The 19,748-nt window shown below is 43.2% G+C and overlaps 1 protein-coding gene across 1 annotated transcript in view; it reads right to left on the bottom strand.

The window, feature by feature from the left end:
- Positions 1-2,062: 2,062 nt before the first annotated feature.
- Positions 2,063-19,748, bottom strand: part of GNS (glucosamine (N-acetyl)-6-sulfatase) — a 55,328-nt gene continuing 37,642 nt past the window's right edge. The window contains exons 11-14 of the mRNA XM_032854907.1: positions 9,254-9,361; positions 8,012-8,122; positions 6,309-6,469; positions 2,063-3,695 (exon numbers count right to left, since the gene is read on the bottom strand). Coding sequence (XP_032710798.1) covers positions 3,617-3,695; positions 6,309-6,469; positions 8,012-8,122; positions 9,254-9,361 — 459 coding nt within the window. The 3' untranslated portion in view covers positions 2,063-3,616. The remainder of the gene's footprint in view (positions 3,696-6,308; positions 6,470-8,011; positions 8,123-9,253; positions 9,362-19,748) is intronic.

Below are 19,748 nucleotides of genomic sequence, written 5' to 3'. Positions count from 1 at the left end.
TTGGAATTTACCTAAGCATTAGGGGAATATATAGAATATACTTCTATTTGGACACTTTGAAAAAAGATTTTAAGTAATCTCTCTACCCAATGTGGGGCTTGAACTCATGACCCCAAGATCAAGAGCCACATGCTCTACCCACTGAGCCAGCCAGGTGCCCCTCAATTTAATTAATTAAAAGATTTATTTATTTGACAGAGAGATCACAAGTAGGCAGAGAGGCAGGCTCCCCGCTGAGCAGAGAGCCTGATGCGGGTCTTGATCCCGTGACCCTGGGATCATGACCTGAGATGAAGGCAGAGGCTTTAACCCACCTAGCTGAGCCACCCAGGCACCCCTAATTTTTAAAGATTTTATTTGACACACAGATCACAAGCAGGCAGAGAAAGGGGGGAGCAGGCTCCCTGCTGAACAGAGAACCCGATGTGGGGCTTGATCCCAGGACCCTGAGCTGAAGGCAGAGGTTTAACCCACTGAGCCACCCAGGCACCCCTCAAATTGACAGTGATCTGGCAACTTTATGGTTGTCCTCGAATATCTTGTTTTTCTACTTGGTTTTCATAATTTGTAAGATAAGAGGCAACCTCTTAGGTCAGGTACTGGCAAATCCTGGCCTGTTTGGTAAGTAAAATTTACCAAACATAACTACTCATACTAAGTACTGTGTTCCAACAGCAGAGATAAGTAATTGTGATAGAGACATCCCTTGAAGAACAAGTCTGTCAGCCCCCATCTAAAGTCCTTTGTTTAGGCCACTACATCACATGAATGGACATCAAGGGAAAGCACCTTGGAAGTTAAGCTTACTTGTACCTAATTTAAAGTCTGCCAGGATAAGACTTTTCCTGTAAAGTGGTAAACGCATAAAGATTTATCATTTTTCTCCATGGTGCTCATTCAAGGCTATCGGTCAGCAGGAGAGCATGTACAGGAGAGCTTTCCAGGTAGAGACTACGGCACCCAAGGAGGAAAGGCCTGTTCTCCAGTCTTAGGTGAGTGACAAAAAGATTAACCGGCATCTTGTCAGGATGACTACTTGTGGACTAAAACAAAGGACACATTCCCACTAGAACAGAAATAAATTTTAATTTGTTGAAAAGTGCAGCAGTGAACAGGGTCTTTTGAAGGGCACTTTCTAAGTCAGGTGACTGAGATGACACAAAGCCAGGGCAGAGTAACTTTTAGGAACAGATGACACAAACACAGGAATTCACAGAGGTCATGGGACCTAAGTGGTCAAAGTAAAGAACCCAAATACTCCATCTAATTCATTGGTGGATCAATGGTGGAAATATCCTTTGCTTTACCTTAATAAGGACCCTGGAACAGTCTATCTTCTTTGTTAAAGTACTAATCCTTAGACACCAAAAATATATTTAAGAATATTTCTCACAGATCAAGGTATCACTTCCACAGCTATGGTCAGTATTTTGTACAAATCCTTAGTATTGTGAATTAAAACATTTTACAACAGTACTGTTGGTCAAATTCAAAGATGCTCAAAAGGGGTTCTCCACTGGATATTTGAGGGGAAGCTTTTAATAGGAAATCTTATAAGGCAAAAGTCTCTGTTCATTCCTGTGGCCTTGGGTCACTCCTAATGGTTACACAATTTTCTCCTCTGAAGGGCACCAACCAGTCCAGACCTGGCCTTCGTAAAAGAGAAAATAATCAAAATCCAAATTCATACAGTTACGAGAGAAAGAAGCCAAGCCTCTTGCAATGTGTTCCTTGTACATACATTCTGTAAAGTTCAGTGCATTTTGTAGTCTGCTAGGCTACGAACTTGAGAGATGATTTTAGTACAGATCCAGAATGAAGCCAGTCTAAGAAAAAGTCAGATTATAGGCCATTCCCAGGTTAGTAGGAAATGTACCAAATACAGGAGGTACACAGAGCGGGCATCCCATCCCCACCACCCGAACACGGTCCGCTGAGTGTTCAGAGCAGTGTGGCAAGGTTCCTGTGGGCAACGGTCTTGGGTCACTCTTAATGACTTCACCAGCAGTGCTCTCAGGAGCCAGCATCAGAAAACTGAATAATAGGACATCACAATACAAGACCTGGTAAGAGTTGGTTTCTTTTTATTCGGGAATAACTATGGTCAACTTTGAGTAAGGTAGAAGTTGACTGATTAATGTTAAGAATCAAAGTGTAGAATAAAGCTGATACCCATATGTAACATTGTAGTTTGCTTTTTAATCACAAAATATTTAGAATATCTTCCCCTAAAACATTCACAGCAGAGGTGTTCATTTTACTTGCCAGTTTCACCTCTAAATACCACCACAGTTACTGGGATTGCATGAGGTAAAGGAACAACCCAAAGGCTATTAAACCAACATGGCTCCAGATCTGGAGTTCTGATAGAGATGTTGCTTACAGCCATGTCTTACAAAGTGCTTAAAGCTCGACCTAAGACCTTAAATAAAGCTAAAATCACTATTGCCTGAGTTGAACAGGTTATAAACCACAGCTCTCTTCCTCCTCCCCCTGCTGTTCCAACCACAGATTAGCTTTCTTCTGAAGAAACCAATAGAAACCAGATTGGTCTTGGAGCCCAGAAACCTACTAATGTAGGAAACCTCCTCAAGGTCTGGCTTTGACAGGGGAACAGTGAATGAGGCCCAAATTACGCGAGACTCCAAACCCTCAGGCAGAACTTCTCTACAGGGGAAGAGAGTAGGGTGAAGCAAGCTGGAACTCCGCGTCACCTGTGCTAGAGGAACAGAATGTCCACAAAATGCAGAGTCAAAACCAAACCCAGGCTCCTGCCACACAGGCACTTACGCCGTCCCAGCTGCAGCCCTTCCACCCATCAAGCTGTGAGCCCAGCCGCAGAGGCCCTCAAAGTGCAACCTTCACCAGCCCTTAGAAGTTCTTTCTCTCTGCTGAGATCCCTAAGCCACTTTGTTGTTCAGATCTCAGAGGGGTAATAATCGAGAAGAGACGTTCCCTCTTGTGGTTAGCGTGTGGTGAGCAGCCCCCCGGAAGGAGATGGCTGTCACCTTTTAGAACTACCTGGAATTAGCCTTTACCAAAAACTTACTGTTCTCTTTCAGTGTAGCACCAGCCCAGAATGCAAAAGAAACGAAAACAAGAAAAACCCAACAGAAAACAGTGCTTGGTTGACAGGTTTGGAATTTGTGACCTTATCACATTGTGATGTGGATATTATAAACAATGTATTTCCACTAATCTGACAACGGTGGTACTTCTTGCTCTGATGGTTATTCAAGGCGTGTGATGTTGGCATTTGTGAGAGTGAAGTGGTTGAGCTGTAAAATATACCCCCCTCCCAAAGTACTGCCGTTTATCTGAATGGACTTACAAATTCAGACTGACCACACGGGGAATCATCAGGAACTGGAACCCCAGGAAAGGGAGCATTTGTGATTAGCTGAACGAGGGATCAGGGCCAGCCATCCCTGACGGAGGGGCAGAGTTCACAGTTTAACACATTGCACAAGGTGGTCAGCTGACTGGGTTGCCTTTTCAGACAGGACCTAGAGCCAGTCCAGAAAGTCTTCCAGGCGCGGTCTTGCGGACTAGCTACAGATACCTACTACAATCACTTCTTCAGACAGAGGCGTGCGGGGACCCAGTGCAGAGGTTGCTACAGAGGAGGTTTTGAAAACCTTCGAGTCCTGACACTGCCATGATTGTTGAACATGAGACGAGGATCAAACCTGTATCTGGGGAGGGGAGAAAAAGGATGTCACGTTAACCCGAGTTAGCCACTGAGTACTTCAGTCAGAATGTTCAGTGGGAAGGATGGCAGGAAGGAAGATCAAACGAACCATTAAATCACTAGGAAGGAATCCAGTAGCAAAGTCTGTAGTACAAAACAGAAGCACTGGATAATGAAGAGCATTTTCAGCACAAGGAAGCGAGCACAGAACAATGTAGTGAAAAGCAAAGAGGAGAAAAACAAGGTTATTCTTGAGAGGCATTAGGAGGCATCAAGATTTGAGGTGGGGATCCCCCCCCCCTTTTTAGAGGCGGTTTGGAGGCATCCTGAGGGTTTAAAGCAGCCTAATGGCAGTCTAGCCCTTGCTGGAATCCTAGCAGCGGCTTCAAAGCCCTTCCAGTCACCGTTCAGACAGAATGACAGGTAAGAGCACAGGTGTGCACCTCAGACACAAGTAGTTTCCATCTGGCTCATCACGAACTGAGGTAGGTCATTAACCTATGGCTACCACTAAAATAGTAAGGCAGTTCAATTTCTGTGAAATATCTACCATTCAGCTTTTATTCTTTTCCTTTGCTGGTAAAATTAGATTAGCTGGAAAGACAATTTACACGTGTAGTCTAGACATAACACTGTATTTTACCTTTACCTGCAATTTTTTGGGATTAACTTAACCAGCATTATTTGAGAACAAGGGTGAGCCATACACTCTCTGTCCCAACGACTCAACTTAGTTACTGTATGTAAATGAATGAATGTGGCTATTTTCAAAGGGTGGTGGCTGGACTGGGCCTATAGGATCTAGTCTGCTGAACTCCATTTTCAGAGGATTCCACAGGCCTAGGTGTGTGGTGGGAAAGAATAAGCTACTGCTAAGGAATTTAAAAGCAACCAGGTGGGTGAAATAGCTGAGGCTAACATGAGGAAAGCCGGCATCTACAGTCTCGGTTATAAGCTTCATAGCAAGACAATTATAGTTTCAACAAACAATGCTTGCCTGGGAGTCAGGAGGTCTTGCTCTATCAGCTCTAATGGCGACGCTTGGGCAAATTTACCCGAGGGCTCAGCGCGGCTGCCGGGACGTTCTGTCTTCAGTCCTAACGCTTCAGGCCTGATGCTCAGCCTCCATTTGAGATTCAATTAGAGGATGGATTTAAGTTCCAAGAGTCATCCAGAGACTGCTCTAGACATCTCATTTTATTTGATAAAACATTCTGAGCAAAGCGGCTGCTGGAAACCACAGAATCATCATGTGTCAACCAGAAGTCTTGTGTCGTACTTTAGAGAATGAATTTCCTACCTCAAGGAATGGGCCTAAGTGAGGCTGCATTTCACTTACCTGGAGAAAAGCTCCAAGCTGGGCAGTCAGAATGCCTGACTGATGACTGCATTAACAGGGTTATCCATATAAAAGAAGGCTTAAGTGATATAAAATTACGATAAATATTGTCTTTTTATATTGTTACCTAGTTTGTTTGCTGGCCTCCACGTCTCTCTCTGACTCTATATGCAGCATTTAGGAAAAGTGGTTTTTTTTGGGTTTTTTAAAGATTCTTTTGAGAGAGAGAACAGGAGCAGGGAGAAATGGAGGGGAGAGAATCTTAAGCAGATTCTTGTTAGTGGAGTTCAGAGCCTGACGCAGGGCTCAATTCCATGAGCCTGAGATCATGACCTAAGCTGAAATGAAGAGTTGGGTGCTGAAGAGAGCCACCCAGGTGCCCCTACATTTCTTTAATAAACCATCTATGATCCAGTTTCTCTGCTCATCACATATATTACTAAGTTGTATATTACAATATACAACTTAGTAATATATGCTTATATATTACTGAAGACAGCTCACACAAAGCTAAATAATTGAGTTACTACTTAAGTTACTATTTTCCATCAGCTCAGGACATCAATCAAAATAACTAAATCCTTTTCTGGTGAAAATTCAACTTTAGAGTTCATAGTCTTCAAGCATAAAATGCCAAGTTTCTTGCTATAGGCAGCTCAAATTCATGGTGTGCTAAGACCCAGTGTCACTGGAGAGAAGTTATTTCAGAGTAATGAGTGGGAGGATGAGGGCTGGCTTAGTAGATGATAAACATCTTTTCTCCCTCCATATACTACGTGGTCTTACGCATTTCAACGTTTCAGAGTCTATACCTTCTAATTCATTTTGTGTATTTAGCATATTAAATTTACTGGCAAGCATTTAAGTTTCTCCAATTGGGGTTTCTGAGAAGTGAAATGAAGGCTTATCCTCTTGGAAGTGCTAGGGAACAGGGCAGCACTTGGTCGGCTTAAAGAAACACCTGTCACCAGTGCAATCAAGTTGGTACCATGACAAGAATCACACGAGGAAGGGGAGGGAGGAGAGTCCCATGTGGCAGCGAGCAGGGCTACGCCTCCAGCTAAAGCAGCAACTGGCACCGGAGAGCAGAAGTTTCAAAGAGCTTATTTTCTCAGCACAGGAGGTGAATGCACGAAGATGCAGTATTCCTACTACAAAGGAGAGTAATGAGAGAAACAGCTCAGAGCCAAAAGGACCCCTCAGGCTGCCTCTGGCTTCAAGAATGGCATGACTGCTATAGACAACTTGTCAAAGCCATCGAAGACAGTGGAAACTTACCCAGGGTCAAACACTCCTGGAGTGCGACAGGTTGGTCCAGAACAGGACTGTAACATCATTAGCCGGTAGTTCATTTTTCCTAAAAGCTCTGGGTCTATACTTTTAGCAATGTTTGTGATTTGGTCTGGATCTGCAGTCAGGTTATACACTTCTACAAATACCTACAAGAATGAAAAGATGGGGGAAGGTTAAGAGCAAGCGTTATAGTTGAAGTACTCCCCGTGTGCATGATTTCTAAACGGGAAGGGACGAGGTGGACAATGCAGTGCCCAGGAGAACACCGTCTGGTCTTCACGTCCTCAGAGAGCCCGAGGGTAAACCAAGACCACAGAGCATGTTCTTGGGTTAAGCGACTTCAGGTTCAAGGCCCACATGCTGGAAACGGGCCTCCAGCACACCCTGTGCTTTTCGGCAGAGACAGGAGGACAAATTTACTATCTTTCATAATAAAAGCAGAGAAGAGAATGCAGGACCCTCAAACAGCAAGGTCTCAGAAAGTAGACTCAGTGCTAATACTGTTACAGAAGTGAGATGTGACATTTGAAGGTTTATTTTTGTGTTAGAGTTGTTAAGACTCAAATGAGAATAAATATGAAAGTACTCTAGCCTGTGTTGTACAGATGCTATAGTTTCGTGTTTTAAAAAGCAGTTTTGGATGTCTGACACCAACTGGGAAAGGACACAATCCCATTATTTCTGACACTAGACAGATCTGATATCACTATTATCTCCCCTCCCCCCAACTCTGTACTTTATTCTCCAAGGGACAGGCCAGGAAAATGACAGTTAAACATTACAGGGAAGGAGGAACAAGAACGGACTCTGAACGATGCTCTTCTGCCTGCTGTCCAAAGTGCTTCTGACCCACAAACGAGTGGTGAGCAAGTCCATTTCCAAGAAACACAGTGAGTGTCGGCTCCACAGGGCATGATGTGGGATGCCAGATGGACGTGTGCTGATAAACAGTGTGAAAGCACGAAGGACTGCAGGGTGGGAGGTCTCAGTCCATACTGGTCTCTGGGTGCTAAAAGCCACCTTCTCACAAGGATGGCGCCTCTGGTTTTGCCTTTGATTGCCCACTGCTCATCTATTTGAGCAGCTCTGGGCTAGGCTGTTGTGGGGACCAGAGTTTCTGAACAAGCTGGTTGTTAGCCTTCTGGCATCCACAGAAGTTGAGGTGTCTTACTGTGGCCCCAAACTAGCAGGGAAGCAAACAGAGCAGGCACACAGCAATCTGAACAAGTGGACGGTGCCTTTACAGTGTGTGTGAGTGGTGCTAGGGGTGCAGAAGAGCCCATCCAGAAAGGGCACAGTTAGAGAAATGCAGTATGGCTTTGTGGAATTCTGTTTTTTGTTTTTGTTTTTTAAGATTAGCGAGAGAGAGCAAGCACACGTGAGTTGGGGGAGGGCAGAGGAGGAGGGAGAGAAAGTTCCCAGCAGACTCTGTGCTGAGTGTGGGGCCCAGTCTCAGGACCCTGAGCTCGCAACCTGGGCCAAAACAAGAGTCAGACACTTAACTGACTGAGCCTCCCAGGCACCCCTCTATTTTCTGAACTGAAGGAAGCCTCAGTAGAAGTACAGATAAGAAACCTATCTTCCTTAGAAAAAGGCCTTGGAATTGTTACTCTTCTGCTACCTCGACCAGCCAGCAGAACATCGGCACTAGCACGCAAGGGGGTGGGGGAGACAGAGGGCCTTCTTACCTCCTGGTCATCGAACTCACAATACTGTAAATTCCACTGAGCTGACAGGGTTCTCACACAGGCGTAGGTGTTATTGTAAGCATCTTCACAGACACAGTCTGGGAAACATTGCTGTAGGGATATTCAGAAAGTTAGATCAGGAGAGTTCTGTAGGAACAAATACCACCTGCCTACAGGGTCAACCAAGTTGGCTCAAGCCAGACCTACCACTGGATAGAAATTAGGGAACTTTCCACAGAGAAGTAAATCAAAGGTAGATGTGGGGCTTTGTTCCTTACTTGTGGCTCACTTGATTAAGGATGTTTGTGGTAGTTCTGCTTACAGACTCTTGCCATCACTGTCTGCTAATCTCATGACAAGAATGTGTTGTAGTGAGCAACTGGAAAATGGATGGGATAGATGCTAAGGAGACGAAATCAATCTCCTAGGAGTCACGTCTAAGGTCTATTAGGAACTGTCACCTTTTTTTTTTAATTTAATTGACAGAGATCACAGGTAGGCAGAGAGGCAGGCAGAGAGAGAGGAAGGAAAGCAGGCTCCTTGCTGAGCAGAGAGCCCAATGCGGGTCTCGATCCCAGGACCCTGGGATCATGACCTGAGCCGAAAGCAGAGGCTTTAACCCACTGAGCCACCCAGGGGCCCCAGGAACTGTCATCTGAACAGGTTGGAGAAAAAGGCTCAAGCGAGCTTTGTGGAATCAGCTGCAGGTAACTTAATGTTTTCATGTTGTCCTTACCGACTTCCTTACACTTTGGTATCGGGCTTCTCTCTAGAGTTGACTTTCCTATTTTGCATCATCCAAAGTGAGGCCAACATTGCTCCCACCACCTTCATGACCAGCCTGACTGCCACCAAGCAAGACACTTTATGATGGCAGTTACATATAACTGTGGTGACCCCGTATCTCTTCTGAGAGCTGCTGCTAACCTCCCCCATAAACAATGGTACCACTATTGGGAAGGGGAGGAAAACTAGAAGGGGAATGAAAAAGAATATGGGTAGATACACGTGCTGGTTAGGAAAACTGAAGAATTCAAGGTGCACATTCTGACAATAGGTCAGAAACATCATTTTCAGGATTACTAAATTTGTCTGGTCTACTAATTTCTAGTCAAGTGACAAAGTCAAGTGAAAGAGGACCAAGACTCAGATTAAGGGTTTTAATACTTGACACATCTAAGCCAATGCCTTGCTGTGCTACTGGTAAGAAAACTGTCTAAGCCAACTCAAGCTACTACTCACAGATACTCCAGGACTCAGCAAAGGACAGGTTGGGTCGGTGACATTACGGCCTTCTCCTTGATATTCCACCAAGACATCTGATCGCCAAGTCAGATTGCTGGCACCTTTCTGGAAGAAAGAGCAAAAGTGGTTTCTGTGAGGCATACAGACTGTGACTAGGATCACAGAGTTCTATTCTGCTAAAGGGGAGCGGCGGGTCAAAACGAATTGGACTATTCATTCAGTAGCTGCAGAGAATGGGAAAACCTCATGCAGATGAAGGCTTCTATCATGTTTGGTATTTCAGAGCACTTACAGATGACAGAAAATGCTTTGAGCATTAATACCTCTGTGAAGCAGGCTGGGAATGGAAACTATAAACTCCTAAGAATTCTTCTAGGGACACCTGGCTGGGGCAGTTGGCCAAATATCCAACTCAGGTCTGATCGTGGGGTTGTGGGATCAAGCCCTGTATCAGGTTCGTGTTCAGCGTGGAGTCCCACTTGGGTTCCTCTCCTTTGCTCTACCCCCCCTCCCAACATGTGTTCCCTATAAAATAAATAAAACATTAAAAAAATTCTTCTAAACCTATCTGATTTTATAGCCAAATACACACAAGGTTAAAAATTAAATATTAAAAAAGGCTAGTGTGCTAAGGGCTATAACAGGTTCTAAGTTTTTGGTTGGAATGAAGATACCATACATATAGAACTCACTTATTCTTCACTGTGCATTAGTGGAGTGAAAGGAAAGAAGCAACAGCACTTGAAATGGGAGAGTTTAAGACAGGAACACAAATGGTGAAAGGAATAAGGTTAAAGTAGTGAAAGGAAGTTTTGGATCAAAACAACAATATGAGCACGGTTTCCCAAAATCCAGCTTTTAGACAAGGAATGGAGAGAAAGGGTGGTAATTAGAATAAAATCAAGGCTGTGCTTTAGAAAAATCATCCTAGTGGCAGAATCTAGAGATGGAGTCAAGAGATGGAGGATAGGGAGATCAGGTTAGAATGCGCTCCTAAAATGGTCTACAGGCTTACTAATCACAGTCTGGCTTGTGGTGGTAAAAGGAAAGGGGAGGCCCAAAATGGAGTCACTTGTACTAAACTCCACATCAACAAACCAAGACTTAACACCTAAGCTAGTTGCAGTTGCAATCCTCCAGGAACGTAACTTCACCAGTCAACTTGGAATTACCTGGCTAGCACCAATGAGGTATTCTGCCCCACAGACCTTCCTGTTCCCCTTGGGAGGGTGACCTTAGCTGAAACAATGCATTCTTTGTTAATAATTTCCATATCCACCCCCTTTCCACTTTAATAAACTTTTCCCTTTTCTACAGCTCTACAGAGGCTACTACCTTCTATCGCAGATGAGTTGCTGCCTGATTCATGAATCACTGAATAGATTTTTAACAGATTGGATGGCAGTGCCAGGAGCTGAATCAAACCTCTGACAGCACTCTGGGACAATGAGAACCCTGGGAATGATGATACTTGCAAACCTATTTTTTTTTTTTTTTTTAAAGTAGGCTCCATGCTGGGACTCCATGCTGGACTTGAGGCTTGAACTCACAACCTTAGATCAAGACCCAAGCTGAGGGGCACCTGGGTGGCTCAGTGGGTTAAAGCTTCTGCCTTTGGTTCGGGTCATGATCCCAGGGTCCTGGGATCGAGCCTCACATCGGGCTCTCTGCTCGGCAGGGAGCCTGCTTCCCCTCCTCTCTCTGCCTACTTGTGATCTCTGTCAAATAAATAAATAAAATCTTAAAAAAAAAAAACCAAAACCCAAGCTGAGATCAAGAATCAGATGCTCAACCAAGGTGCCCCCTTACTCCCTCACAAACCCATTTTTGAGTTCATGGTCCTTTCACCATTTCTGAGGTTCCAAATTGTGATCCTAGTGTAATTGGCTTTCCAGTCCAGGACTTAGTCACCTTCAGCTGGCAGAATGTTCCATTCAGAACCCAGTTCCCCAACCCTTGGTTCAATTTGCATTTCCCAGTTATTTGGAACCTCTTTCCAGTCCACAGTCCCTATTTGCTGGAATTTGCTGGTTTAGTCCATGCTGGGAATTGCTGGTGGTACACACAGCCTTCTCTTGGCCAGTCTCCAGTAAACCTTTCTTAGTTACTACTAGTATGTTAAGGCACATATATATATTTTTTTTTAAATTTGACAGAGCTCACAAGTAGGCAGAGAGGCAGGCAGAGAGAGAGGAGGAAGCAGGCTGCCTGCCGAGCAGAGAAAGGCACATATTTGTCATCTTTTGTGTACATAAAAGCTATTGCTAATGAGGATTTTGGAAGCCAAAAAGCCACAAAAATGGGTGGACATGAGTGTCTTACAGTGCCTGTCTCCCTAAGACGACTCTTATGATAGGAAACTGGTCAAGAGATTGGTTACATGGACATTTGGTCACCCACCAACTTCAAGAAAATTTCTGTGCAACAAAGGTACACTGTAAAACACCAACCCCCAACCCAGTGGCACATCCCTTTTAGATACTTAGATTGGCACTGAGAAATCCAAAGTCTTAGCTAATTAAGTCTAGTGTACTGGCACACTTATATACTTTGTATCTAAAAACTATGGTTCCTGAAGTTAGAAGTATCTACAAAAGTGGCAAAATCTTACTAAAAACAGTCCAGAGTTAAAATGGGCCTTAATGGGGACAAGCAGACCAGATCCCTGAGTTAGGAAACACACTTGACCCTGGCACACCTGGCACACAGCTCAGACAGCACCAGAACCTTCCCAAGTGACCTCTTGCTGTGCCACACACAGTGGGAGGCTTTGCCTGGCATGAATGCACCTGCGGCAGGGTTGGGGGAGCAGCTCTGCACACGAGCGTTCCTGCAACAGCTGCAGCTGGACTTCGCAGCGAGCAGCACCAGAAGGCGGCCCTACCCACAGCTACTGCAGTCGCCGCACGGGAGAACTGCCCTGCATGCCGGGGAGTCCACACCAACCACAACCCAGCCAGGACAGGAGGGTGTGCACACCCCACAGGGACATCCCCGGGACACATGGCTTGGGTGACCTGGGGAGGTGGCACTACTGGGTCCCCTAGGATGCCTTTGGCATAAAGCCACTTCTTTAATACCAGGAGATGTAACTGATCTACTTAATACGTAGAAACAAATATATTTAAACTGAGAGGAAAAATGAGACAATATGTTTCAAAGAAAAGAGCCAAGACAAAAACCTTAAAAAAAAAAAAACTAAACAAAACAAAAACTGGAAGAAACACACATGCAGGCTAAGAGCAACATGCAATTAAACAACCAATGGGTCAACAAAGAAATAAGAGAAAAAAAATACCCCAAGACAAATGCAAATGGGAGCACAACAGTTCAAACCATAGAAGACACAGCAAAAACAATTTTAAGGGAAGTTTAGGGGCGCCTAGGTGGTTCAGTCAGTTACGTGTCTGCCTTGGGCTCAGGTCATGGTCCCTGGGTAATGGGATGGAGCCCTGCATCAGGCTCCTTGTTCAGCAGGGAGTCTACTTCCCCCACCCACTGCTTGCTCTCTCAAATAAGTAAAATCTTTAAAAAAGAAAAAAAGAGGGAAGTTTATAGTGATATATGCCCACCTCAAGAATCTAGAAAAATCTCAACTTTACACCTTTATAAAGAAACTAAAAAATGAACAAAGCCCAAAGTTAGTAGACTAAAGGAAATAAAAAGATCAGGGCACAAATAAATGAAACTGAGACTAAAAAAACAACAGAAAAGATCAGCGAAACTAAAAGCTGGTTCTTTGGGGCACCTGATGGCTCAAATGGTTAAGTGTCTGCCTTCCGCTTGGGGTCCTGGGATTGAATCCCCGAGTTGGGCTCCCTGCTGAGCAGGGAGTCTGCTTCCCCTCTCCCTCTGCTTGCCTCTCTGCCTACTTTTTCTTGCTTGCTCTCTATCAAGTAAATAAATAAAATCTTTAAAGAAAACCTGGTTCTTTGGAAAGATAAAATTGATAAATGTTTAGTCCGACTTATCAAGAAAAAAACAGAGACCAAATAAAATCAGAAGTGAAAGAGAAGTTACATGGAAAGGGACAACTTACAAGAAACGGGTAAATCCCTAGGAACATACAATTTTCCAAGACTGAATCAAGAAGCAGGAAATCTAAATTGACCTATTACTAGTAAAGAAACTGAATCAGTAATCAAAAAACTCCCACCAAACAAAAGTGCAAGACCAGCCTTCACAGACGAATTCTAACAAAGAAGAATTAATATGTATCCCTCTCAAACTATTCCAAAAATCAAAGAGGAAGGAATGCTTCCAGACTTCTCATTCTAGAAGGCTGGCACTACCTGGATACCAAAACCAGACAAAGATACCATACACACAAATTACAGGCCAATATCCTTAATGAACCCAGATGCAAAAATCCTCAACAAAATGTCAGTACACTGAACTAAGCAATACATTAAAAAAGATCATATGCCATCAAGTAAGATTTATTCCATGGATGCAAGGATACAAGTCAATATGATATACCACATTAATAGAAAAATCAGGGGCACCTGGGTGGCTCAGTTGGTTAAGTGTCCACCTCTGGCTCAGGTCATGATCTTGGGGTCCTAGGATCAAGTCCTGCATCGGGCTCCTTGCTCAGCAGGGAGTCTGGTCTCCCCTTCCTTTTTCCCCTCCCCACCACTACTTATCCTCTCTCCCTAAATAAAATCTTAAAAAAAAAAAAAAAAAAGAATCAGATGGTCAGCTCAGTAGATGTGGAAAAAGCATTTGATGAGATTCAACATTCATTTATAATAAAAACTTAAAGTGGATATTTAGGGAACATTCTTCAACATAATAAAGGTCACATACGACAAAACCACAGCTAACATCATAGTCAATGGTGATAAGCTGAAAGCTTTTCTCCTAAGACTAGGAACAAGACTACGATGCCTACTTTTGCCACTTTTATTCAACATAGGATTGGAAGTCCTAGTCACATCAGACAAGCACAAGAAATAAAAGGTGTCCAAATTAGAAGAGAAGTAAAACACATTTGCAGGCAACAAGATAACTATATATAGAAAACTCTATAAAGATTCCACCAAGAAACTATTAGGATAAATGAATTCAATAAAGTTGCCAGATACAAAATTAATATACATTAACTGGTTGTCTTTCAATATACTAATAATCTACCATGAGAAAGAGAAAGAAAGAAAGCAATCGCATGTACAATTGCAGCAAAAAGAGTACTTAGGAATGATTTAACCAAGCAGGCGAAAGACCTGTACTCTGAAAACCGTTAAGACAAGGATGAAAGAAATCAAAGATGACAAAAATAAATGGAAAGATACACCACACTCAAGAAACGGGAAGACTTAATATTGTTAAATGTCCATACTACTCAAAGGAATCCACGATTTAGTGCAGTCTCTACTGGCACAAAAACAGACACACAGGTCAGTGGCACAGAATAGAGTCCAGAAACAAACCCATGATTATACGGTCAATTAATATTTGACAAAGGAGGCAAGAACATACAATTGGGAAAAGATGGTCTTTTTTAAAGACTTATTTTAGAAAGAGAGAGCAGGGGAGGGACAGAGGGAGAGGGAAAGAGAAAATTCTCAAGCAGATGCCACACTGAGCTCAAAGCCTGACGTGGGGCCCAATCCCACAATCCTGAGACCACCACCTGAGCTAAAACCAAGAGTCAGACACTCAACCCACAATGCCACCCAGGTGCCCCAAGACAGTCTCTTTAATAAATGGTCTAGGAGAAGTAGACGGCTACATGCCAAAGAATGAAACTGGAGTAGTTTTTTTATACCATACACAAAAATAAGCTCAAAACTGATCAAAGACTTAAACCAGAAGCATAAAACTCTTACAAGAAAACAGGAGTATTTTTTTGGGCCTGTCTCCTCAGGCAAGGGCAACAAGGCAAAAACAAGTGGGACCACGTGAAACTAGAAAGCTTTTGCACAGTGAAGGAAGCAACAAAATGAAAAGGCAACCGACTAAATGAGAGATGTCTGCATATGATATAACTGATAAAGGGTCAATGTCCAAAATAGACCTCACACAACTCAGTATTTTAAAAAGTCCAATTAAAGGGACGCCTGGGTGGCTCGGTCATCAAGCGCCTGCCTTCGGCTCAGGGCATGATCCCAGGGATCTGGGACTGAGCCCCTCATCAGGCTCCCTGCTAGGCGGGAAGCCTGTTTCTCCCTCTCCCACTCTCCCTGCTGGTGTTCCCTCTCTCACTGTTTGTGTCTCAAAAAAAAAAAAAAAGTCCAATTGAAAAGTGGGTAAGGACCTAAGGACATTTCTGCAAAGATGACATATAGATGGCCAAGGCACATGAAAGATGCTCACATCACTCATCATCAGGAAATTCAAGTGAAAACCACAATGAGATCACCACACATCAGAATGGCTAATGTTCAAAAGACAAGAAATAACAAGTATTGGTGAGGAATTTCCATGCACTTTTGATGGGAATGCAAAATGGTGCAGCCACTATGTTAAACAGTATGGAGGTTCCTCAAAAGTTAAAGACAGAACTACCCTACGGTCCAGTAATCCCAATACAGGGTATTTATGTGAAGAAAATGAAAAGACCATTTGGAAAGATGTATGCGCCCCCTATGCGCACTGCAATATTTACAAACACCAAGATATGAAAGCAACCTAAGTGTTCACTGATAAATGGATAAAGAACCTGTGGTGTATATATACAATGGACTACTACTCAGCCATCAAAAAGAATGAAATCTTGCCATTTGAGACAACATGGATGGACTTAAGAGGGTATTATCCTAAAGGAAATAAATCAGTGAAGGACAAATACCATGACTTCACTTACATGTAGAATCTAGAAAAATCAAATGAACAAAACAGAAGCAGACTCAGATACAGAGAACAATCTGGTGGCTGTCAGAGGGGAGGATCATGAGGGGGTGGGCAAAATAGGGGAAGGTGATAAAAAGGTACAAACTACCAGTTATTAAATAAATAAGACACACAGTTGCCGCTGCCGCACAGATGCAGTGTGCAACACAGGGAATAGAGTTAATAATGCACTAACTTTGTACGGTGATGGAGGGTAGCGAGATGAACTGTGGTGATCACTTTGTATTGTATACAAATGTTGAACATATGTTGTACACATGAAACTAATATAATCTTGTACATCAACCATACTTCAATTAAAGAAATGTATTTGAAAGTAAGGGTTCCTGAATTAAAATGGAAAGAATGGGATACCTATTTTAATTGGTATGCAGAGGTTTCCAAAAGGCTTCAATATTCCAATATAGCCTCACTAGAAGATTCATTTCAAAAAGACCGAGGAGAAATTAAAGACACAGAGGCACCTAAAATAATGGACGATAGGACTGACTTGACTCCTCGCTCCTCTCTGTCCTCCTTTATGTGAGTACTCATGTTTTACTAATTTTTTAAAGGGTTTTATTTATTTGACACAGAGAGAACACAGCAGGGGGAGCTGAACAGGGAGAAGCAGACTCCCTGGTGGGGCTTGATCCCAGGTCCCTGGATCATGACCTGAGCCACCCAGGTGCCCCATGTTTTATTCATTCTGTCAAAATTACCTTTCCACTCTGAAGAGATTATTAAACTGTTACCTTTAATAATAAAATCACCTGATGCTGCAAGTGATCCTTCTCAGATTTATTTCACTCCTTGGTCAAAGACCAAACTAGGGGCCATAGCTAAAGAATTTCCTAAACCTACGGAAGAGCCTTGAGTTTTCTGAAGAGTTTAGAATCCTTATGAGTGCCTATGACCCCAGGCTGCCAGATCTTTACCAGCTTGTACACATGTTGGTAGAACCTCGTGAAGGCCAAAAATGGATTTGGGAAGCAGAATGGCATAATTCCAAGGATGAGAGTCAAGATCCTCAATCACCAACAAAGTCCTCTTATAGACCATGAAAATTTGGAAATAAATCAACTGATATTTTAAAAAGCCATTCTGAGTCTTCCCTGCCTGCACAGATTGCTCTATTATCCAAACATGGAAATAAAAGATGAATCTGTGGCAGAATCCCAAGGCTGTTTGGAAGTGTTCTTCCTATGGCACTCCAGATTCCATACGACCTGTTCAAGCTGCCCTATTTGCAAATGGATTATTTCTTGAGATTAGTGGGTTAATAAAAAGGCAGAACATAGGATGAGAGGCCACTGGCTTGACTGAACTTGTGACCACAGCAAAACACTCTGAGAGGACTTGAGCCAAAATCATAAACAAAGGTCCGCCACACTAATGGCCTTACCGGGTCTCCCACATCATACCCTCCTTGAAGTCCGTCATCAAATAGCTGGCCCAGGGTCCATTTTCTCATTTGTAATCAACTGGGGCACTTCAGAGAAACTGTCCTCAAAGGTCCTACACAAATTCCTCGATGCCCCCAAGGAAGAGCTCCCATATGGGCCATCTCCAAAACTAACAGGGCTCCAAGGCACCTTCCAGTAAAATTGCTATCAATAGTACCGTAAACATCCAAGGGGAAAGTAAAATTAATCAAGCATTTTGCTAAATTCTAGTAGATACCAGGGCTACACTTTCTACTTTAAACTGCACTCTTGGGCATCTGGGTGGCTTAGTTGGTTAAGCATGCCCGACTCTTGATTTTGGCTCAGGTTATGATCTCAGGGCCATGGGACTGAGCCCCCCATCAAACTGTGCTCAGTACAAAGTCTGCTTCAGATTCTCTCTCTCTCCCTCTGCCCCTCCCCTTGCTTGCATGCACGCTCTGAAATACATAAAATCTTTAAAAAAAATAATAAACCCCACTCTCACAGGACAACAGATCCCTCAGAGTGGAAAGAAGGTTTATATACGAAGGGTATCTAGTAAAGCTCTGACAGAATTTCTAGCTCGACCAATACAAATGACTATGGGGCATTTTACTAAAGCCGCCTTTTTTGTTCTGTGATACAGCCTCAATTTATTAGGTAGAGATCTCCTTTCTAAATTAAAATGGCTAATATATTTTGCTTCTAATGTGACTTCACCTTAGAATTTCCTGACCTGAAATTACATTTTGTTTTAAAGATTTTATTTATCTGACACAGAGAAAGAGATCACAAGTCGGCAGAGAAGCAGGTGGAGAGAGAAGGGAAACAGGTTCCCCGCCCCACCTAGCAGAAAGCCCAACACGGGGCTCAATCCCAGGACCCCAAAATCATGACTTGAGCCAAAGTAAGATGCTTAGCCAACTGAGCCACCCAGGCATCCCTGGTCTTATATTCTTTATGATTGGTCTTCGATAGAGATGAGAGATAATTCCAACAGAAATTCCAACAGAAATTCCCTAATTTAACTGAGATGCCTGAAAAATCTGTGGGCCACTTCCAATTCTGACATTGGGGGAATAACAAGTACAGAGCCTATAGAAATTCCGACAGATAGAATTAAACCTACTTCTGTATTGCCCTAATATCTATTAAGGCATGAGGCCATATAAGGCCTTACACCTTGCCCAGGGGTTAATCATTTCCTGTTCCAGCCCTCCCAACATGCAGAATTTGCCAGTTTGGAAACATAATGGGATGGGAAAGCAACTTGTCCAGGACCTGAGAGCTATTAACAAGTTATTCTCCACTGTTCCGAACCCAGGCACCCTTTTGTCACAAGTTCCACCAAACTCAAATGGTTTTCTGTTGTAGACTTGTTCGGCATTTTTCAGCATCTCTGTGGACTTCAACAGCCAATATCAATTTCTTTTACTTGGAACAATCAATAATATATTTGGACAGTCAGGCCTCAAGGATTCATCAAGGTCCCTGTCCCTTATCATCCCCCATGTACTCCACCAAGATTTCATTATCCTCCAGTTCCCTGGGAAATCCATCCTGTGATATGCAGACCGTTTCTTTCTATGCTCAGTTACCAAAGAGGTGTCCACAAAGGATTTGATATACTTGTTGAGTAGTTCACCGAAAAGGGACATAAAGTCTCTGAGGAAAAAAATCACAATTATTTCTAGACACTGTTGATTACCCAGGTCATAATTAAGCACTAAAAGAATTCAGTTATTTCGAAAAAGGATTAAGTTGAGCACAGCTTTGTGGATTTCTAACCTAGCTGGCTGTTACACACAATGGGTTTCTAATTTTTCTCTGTTGGTTCCCCACTCTATGAATTTACTAAAATTTCAGTCCCTGAACCTCTTGCATGGGAAGATAAACATGAGCAGTCATTTTTAAGACAAAAATAAGTACTAGAAGATTCACGTGCCCTAGAGTTGCCAAACGCAACCCTTTCACCTCATCTGTGCACGAAAGAGAACCAAGCCATGGAGATGGTCCTGTGAGAATACGGCAATGAACACAGGCCTGTCACTGCCTGTTACAGCATACAACTTTGATTCCGCTGCTACAGCCTATTCCAGCCACCATAAGGCTGCAGGTGTAGGAGAAGCCTCGTGAATTTAACTTTAGGAAAAGACATTTCTCTGTAAACTCCAAACACAGCTTAAAATCTCAATTCAGAATTGACCCAATACTTCTGCAAGTAGACTAAC

Source organism: Lontra canadensis, unplaced genomic scaffold (genome assembly GCF_010015895.1).
Source record: "Lontra canadensis isolate GAN:19392208 unplaced genomic scaffold, GSC_riverotter_1.0 scaffold9, whole genome shotgun sequence".
Classification (NCBI taxonomy): domain Eukaryota; kingdom Metazoa; phylum Chordata; class Mammalia; order Carnivora; family Mustelidae; genus Lontra; species Lontra canadensis.
The sequence above is the reverse complement of the archived record's forward strand: the minus strand, read 5'-3'. Positions and strand labels throughout refer to the sequence as shown.